The sequence below is a fragment of the Pinus tabuliformis genome, chromosome Q (assembly GCF_031772625.1).
Source record: "Pinus tabuliformis cultivar Carrire ecotype Pingquan chromosome Q, CPIR1, whole genome shotgun sequence".
NCBI classification, from domain to species: Eukaryota; Viridiplantae; Streptophyta; class Pinopsida; order Pinales; family Pinaceae; genus Pinus; species Pinus tabuliformis.
In genome coordinates this window covers 887,352,822-887,359,915 of record NC_142296.1, presented here as the reverse complement: position 1 = coordinate 887,359,915, position 7,094 = coordinate 887,352,822, and the positions used below count along the sequence as shown (strand labels likewise).

General features: G+C 37.0%; 1 protein-coding gene across 9 annotated transcripts in view; it reads left to right on the top strand.

Moving 5' to 3' along the window:
* The first annotated feature begins 4,322 nt into the window (after window positions 1-4,322).
* LOC149222320 (uncharacterized) overlaps window positions 4,323-7,094 on the top strand; it is a 190,808-nt gene continuing 188,036 nt past the window's right edge. Inside the window, exons 1-4 of one of the 9 annotated variants that reach the window (XM_089385363.1) lie at window positions 4,324-4,639; window positions 4,724-4,779; window positions 4,859-4,946; window positions 5,561-6,753. In XM_089385363.1, coding sequence (XP_089241489.1) covers window positions 5,659-6,753 — 1,095 coding nt within the window. In that variant the 5' untranslated portion in view covers window positions 4,324-4,639; window positions 4,724-4,779; window positions 4,859-4,946; window positions 5,561-5,658. The other 8 variants (XM_089385371.1, XM_089385370.1, XM_089385364.1 and 5 more) reach the window with 8 other exon arrangements.

Genomic DNA, 7,094 nt, shown 5'->3' with positions numbered 1-7,094 from the left:
CTCTCTACATACATACATATATATATATATATATAGAGAGAGAGAGAGAGTATTCATTCTCTCTCTCTCTCTCTATATATATATACATATATAGAGAGAGAGAGAGTATATATACTAGAATTTTTTGTTATACATAGGAATGCTATATTTATTGGAAATGCTTCTCCTATGCTAAGTGAGATCTATTGTATGCTCCTAAAATGGATACTTAGCCCTATCCATGAAGGGTACACTCTAGTTGTATCTGTGAGTGCATCCATACCAATATGCCACATAGGCTACAATGATGTGTTGCCTTATGTGCTAGACATGGGTGACCTACCTCGTTAAAGGCATAAAAAAATGTTTTGGCCATGGGCGAAAATGAAGAGCTTGGGAATGAATTTGGGCTATATCCCTAAGTTTTCCAGAAATTTAGAATTTCAAGGGGACCTAGCCTTAACCCATGGTCTCATGAGTTTAGGGAAGCTAGGATTGGATCACTGCAAATGGGGGCTTACTGCCATACTGGCCCCTGGGTGAATGCAATGAATTGTGTGTGGAGAAATATCTAATATGCAAAGTCCAAGCGAGGGAATGTTAAATGAAGGCCCTAATTCCCATCTACCAGATTCATCAACTCATGCCCTGGGGAAAACAAAGTATCAAAGCACTAGAGCCTAGAGTAATGGCATCAACATGACATCACACGGGTGATGTGGAAATGCCATGTGGATGACACATGTTCCCTAGATACAACCCTTTTAGCCTACTATGCAAAAGTAAATGACACATGACACACACTAGCAGTGTCATGTGGAAGTGCAAAGGCATCACGTGCCATGTGTCAAACATGTTATACGACACCACATGGCAGGCTATGATTGGTTGACAGTGCGATGTGGTGGCAAGTTGGGTGGGAAACTAGCCTATGGGACCATAAGTGTTTTGTATGTGTTTTCCCATTATAACAAATTCACTAAGCCCCTTTAATCCACATTGGTTTTTGGAGCATATCGACATATCAATGAACTCGAAGGTTTATGTCGTATTGACATATTGACAAATTAGAGGGTTGATACTATACTAACTATATTTTTGAGTAGCATATTGTTCATATTTGATATTGACCTATCGATGTTCTAGGCCATTGGTCCACTAACCTATTAGCCATACTAACTACCTTGGTGAGGAGTCATATCAACCATATTGAATATTAAATCCCCATAATATTTTTAACCCTGCAGGTTATAGAATTTCCCAATATGGCGAGGTCCACTGTGCCACGTGGGCTTAGAGACATGGACTAGCGTATAAGATCCACGTGGCCAATAGCCACGTAGGCATGCACGTATGATGTTGTGGCCCTTTAATGGGCATAACCATTAAGGGAATTTTGAGGTCTAAAATGGGCCTCCTAAGGAAAATAATAGTTATGATTTTTTTAAGAAAAAAAAAGGAAACTACCTTTTCTATTGTATATTTGGCTTATCTCCTTATAGGTTTACTCAATAGTCCAATGTAGATACCTGTTGGATGTGGAATTAAATTCCACATCCAATGAATATCGACTATGCATACTTCTAAGTAGACCCACAACGAAAAAATGAAAATACATGAAAAAACGTGTTGACACATTTTTCACACACACAAACACACATATATATTTTCTTCGATGTGGGTCTACTTAGAAGTATGCATTGTGGGTACTCGTTGGATGTGGAATTTAATTATGCATCCAACATGTGTCTACACTTGACTTTTGAGTAAACCTATAAGGAGATTGGTCGAAAATACAATTAAAAAAATAGTTTTCTTATTTTCCCTCCAAAATAATTTTCCCTTGGGGATTGCATCATCATCTTGAATCTTATTGGTTATTTTAAATTTAATTTTGTTAGTACATTTTTTGTTTTTAGGCCCATTTATTACCTCAAAATTCCCTTAATGATTATGCCCATAGCTCAGATTGAGATAAAATATATATTATTAGAAAGATCTCAATGAGAACAATATGATGGTCGTATCAACATTTTGGGATAAGATGATGAAAAATGGAGGATTTTCAGATAACCCCGTCTTCATAATGTACCTTGAAGGTTGGTTCTAACTACATCCTGTAACCCTAATATGGAATTGGGGGGTTGGGTTTGTTACAAAATTGCTAGAACCTTACAAATTAAATGAACCTCTTATATGATCAAGAAAAGTTATGAAATCAAATCCTTACAAGAAGGGATCCCTTTAAAGGGGAAATCCTTCAACCACAAGATGAATTATGGAATGAAATAATATCAAACCCTTGTTAAGGAACCCTAGAGGGTATGGCCTAACAAGGAGATTCAATGCTTATCTCAAACAAAAAAAGGAGAGAGTGAGAGAATGTACCCTTTATGTTGGATCAATCTAATAATATTGTAGTATACTTGAATTATCACAACAATGTCTTTGAAAATTAACAAGAATAACCAAGAAAAAGAGACTTCAATAGTTGAAACTAAAGCTTCATGAAAATAGTTACATTATGGAATATTGATCTCCAACAATTCACAATGATTTGGGAGAAGAGTGAGCTCTCACTTTATAAAAGAGGCTCTCAAAGTCTCTCCCCTTTTTGCTCCATAGATTTTTTAAAGAAACATCAAGAAAGGTTGACTTATCATCCACATTAAAATTGGAGACTAATTCATTACAAAAATTAGCTTTACATTGCTTAACAACCCTAGAAAAACAGATTGACATCAACATAATGAAGCTTGACTTGATTCACAAGGAGGCTTATTTGCTTTAGAAATCTAATGTTCCCATAAAAAGGGTTTGGATTGACGTGGAATAATTCTTGGAGATTGGAAGAGGTCGAACATCAGCTTTCTTGCTCTAAACATTCACTTGGAACTAAACTTTTGACCCCTAATGACTCACTTGAAGGTGGATGACTCCTTTACTTAAGCTTTATCTTGTTTTTTTGTGAGTTGAGGCTTGATGTATTTGCTTCCATGCTTAGCTATGGTCCATGAGGCATGCCACACCACATTTTGACATAATTCCACCTTTAACTCATTTAAGTGACTCGCCACATCATCACTTTGACCCCCATAATTGTCATAAGAGAAGTCATCCCCCTTTGGAGAAGAAATAAGGCATGTAAACGAATTCTAGAGAAGAAATTTTGAATTCTTTGATGATGTCTTGGTTTCCCTAGGAGAGTGCAATCAACCTCTTTCCTTGCCTTGGAGAATGTGATATATCCTTTAGGGACCATAAAATGCGTTGTGATTTGTTAGACTACTATGTAAAATGATGAAAAAATTGAACCATGGCTAAATGTGCAATGTTAATTTGATTTTTTAAGCTAGCTATAATAGAAATGTAGATTTCAACCTACAATTTATAGCCTCCCCATTAACAAGATGCCTTGATAAATGGTTTAACCAAATTAAACTAACCCGTGAAACTAATCATGTAACATATTGTAGTATTATCAAAATATAATTCTACGACAATCTTGAAACCAAAAACAAATCATAAATACTTTAAAATTTTACATATTTAAATCTTAAACGAAAGCTTACATATTTAAATCTTATACCAAATAACATTTATTGCATGAAAAAAACTAAATATATTTTACAACTCAATATAAATGAAATATATAAAAAATGAAATATATAAAAAAAGTACTAGTAACATAGTGACATAGCATAGAAAAGTGCTAAAGAGTAGAAAAGCGGTAAAGATTAAATAAACTATGGTAAAGAAATATAATAAGAATTAAGTTTATTTAATTGCAAAATAAAGACATTAAATTAAATTATATATATATATATATATAAATTTTAGCTCCAAGGGTTAGCGTAGTGGGTCAAAATTAATGCTTTGTCATCAGGAGGTCACAGGGTCCAATCTCCCAGAAGCGTTTGGAGTCGGGCCTTGCTAGTGGGCTGTGGGAGGTCACAGGGTCCAATCTCCCCGAAGCCCTTGGAGTCGGGCTTTGCTAGTGGGCTGCGGGGAGGTCACAGGGTCCAATCTCCCCAAAACCCTTAGAGTCGGACCTTGCTAGTAGGCCGCGTGGCTAGATTCCCTTCTGGGTCGATCAGCCTAGATTTTTCGTGGATGTAGCACCACCCATTGACTAGGGTACCCACCAGTTAACTAAAGTGCCCGTGAACCACAACGTTACAAAAAAATATATGTATAGACTTTCTAAATCATTTTTTTTTTTAAATCCTCGGAAAAAATCTATATTTAACCCAAAGCAAATTTCGAATCATTGTTACATAAACATCTTGACCAGCGATAGCGATATATATACAACATCTCATTGAGAGAGACCACATATTCGTGAGAGACTCTTTGGAAACCCTGGACCAATTTAATGTGATAAAGGAATAGCACAAGTATTGAAAATGTTGTGAATAACAATGGTTGATCCAAAGATTCTTTGGACCGATTTAAAGCAAATGGATATGGTTTGCAAGTTACTCAAAATGAAGTTGATGAGCGAGATTAAGAGGCGTGCATATGACGGATAAAATTGAAATTCAAATCAAATACTTTGCCTCTTCTTTCTGTCAAAGGCTCTAAACTACGAGGGTCTTTTATGTCACCCAATACAGGCATTTCTAGGATACATTGCAGCTGTTTCTTCACTTTCAGCCAGGTTTTGATCTGTTTTGCCTGTCCTTGTTTATTTCTCATTTCAATTTCAAATCCATTGGTTACTCGAACAGTGTTGTATACTCAGCTCCCCTGCGCCCTAGCGGTTCTATCGAATCTTGCATGGCTGCCCACAGTTGGAAGGTATGCAGTTTTACGGCTGAAAATCTCCTTCTTATTATAATCCAGGCAAACAAAATAATCTAGGTTTTTGCATAAATAGAAACTCGCGGGAACACAGACGAGCCATGTGATGGTGATCACCATGTGATGGTGATCACCATTTGATAAATCTGGTTTTGGATATACAGGTGAGCCTTCAGGCCAAAGTAATGCGAATTATGAGGTTTTACTTTTACATTTAAGATTTTTATTCATGTATTTATTTAACAAGATTATGTTTTCAATTGTATTAAGATTATTATTAACATTAATGATAATTTTATCTAATAAAAAATATATAAAATTAATATCTATAATAATTATGGTTAATTTTTGTTTTAATGAAAACTGAACGTTACCCAAAAATAAAATACTCCTCCATTTTTTTTCATTGGAACCATCCCTTTGAGCAATTTTCGTCCTTCATTTAGCATCCATATACCAACATAAATTTGATACAGAATATTAGTAATTAGATGCATCTTGGCTTCGGTAGACAACGCAGTCTTTTTATGGATGAATGCACCGTTCTTCTTGGATTCTTCTCTGCAACTTGCATTCCCTTGCCCACCAGAGGTCCATGTACACACAAGATTTTGACTGGCCGAATATACACATAGTGCGTTCGTTCATGCGATTTCACACATGACACATTATGTAGACACTCTATAATAGTACGAAACCCTATTGTGCATATTAGGTTTTGTGATAGTTGCCGCAATGCTGGGCTTGGAGGCTTTGTTTATTTTCAATTTCTGTGCAGGAACTGTGGCTAGGCTGAACAGCTTTTTCCGCAGGATATGGCAGGTGATACCAGACACCAGCTTCGTTGGACTTTGTATTCTCTTCTAATGTGTAGAAATGGGCCAGAGGAGAAAAAACCAGACAACTGCAGGCATTGCAATGGAAGTAACTCTCACATCTGCATTGAATTCCGATACTAATAGTAACAATGGTGATTTGATTGAGGAGGATTCGTGCCAGTGTAACAACTCTGGGGGCAAGTTCAATTCCCGGTCTCGCAAAACCACTACTGGCAAAGACAATGCCACCCCTTTGGTCAGTATCCAAAACAATAGTATTTCAACAAGGCAAAGAAGCAGGGGCAAGGGTTTGCGTGATGGTCTTGGGGTTGATTCTGCGATTGAAAATATAGCTGGTAGCGAGAATCCCCCGAAAAGGAGAAGCAATAGAATTAAAGCTAAAAATCATCAAGGCATTCTGGATAAAGAGAATAAAGATAACATTAATATCTCTGAGCCGGTGGTTTTAGAAGGTTTCAACTGTTGTGCATTAAACCTATCGGAGGTGCCCAAGCAGAAACGAGCATCCAAAAGGCAATTCATTTCAGACGGTGATACTCAACCGAGGATAAAGAAGCGCGTGTGTGTCCAAAATAATAATGTTGTCGGTTCTCCGACAGAAAAGAACAGCGTTAACAAAGAGGATACGCTCGATGCTGTCTTGGGAAGACAGGCTGCGGAAGAATCCCAGGTTATGCCCTCTAATGATCCTCCACAAGCACTTCCATCATCTGAAATAGGAACTGATGCTGCTGAAACGGGCAACAATTCTGTTCCGAACAACCTGGATAAAATGAGAACTAAGCAGGGTTGTGTCCCAAATAGTAACACTGCCAGATCTCCGACAGTAAAGAGCACTGTTAACAAAGAGGGCATGATTGATTCTATCTTGGGAAGACGGACTATGGAAGAATCTCAGGTTGTGCGCACTACTGATCCTCCGCAGAGGCCTCCATTTGCTGTAATCGGAACTGAAGCTGTTGAATCGGATGGTAAGTCCGTTCCAAACAGACCGGTTGAAATGACTGCAGACATGCATTTGGTTTCTGATGATGACGGACTTCCAGATGGGTTGTGCATGGACGACAAATCCTTGCAAAAGTGCCAGGCTAATGATAATGATGACCATTCAACTGGAATCACTATGGCAAAGGTTTAGTTACGCTTTTTAACCTAAATATCTTTTGGATTCACCATATTAGAAATTTATTTTCTATGATTTATGGCCTCTGCGAAATTTCATTTGTTTGCTATGCTTTCAAGCCTCAATAAATTTACTATAATCCATTTGAAAACGTAAACTAGTTAAAGAAGGGACTGAGGTACAAAGGCCATGCTGTCCACACCTTGCAAAAAATTGTTACTGTAAAATTTCTGTGAAAGTTTTCTGCTTATATCAAATTGGTATGCTATGCTTTTGCTTAAATTGAAATCTGTGTCTGTGAAAGGACGATGTCTCTACATCTAATTGATATTGTGCCCTTAAAAATGGAT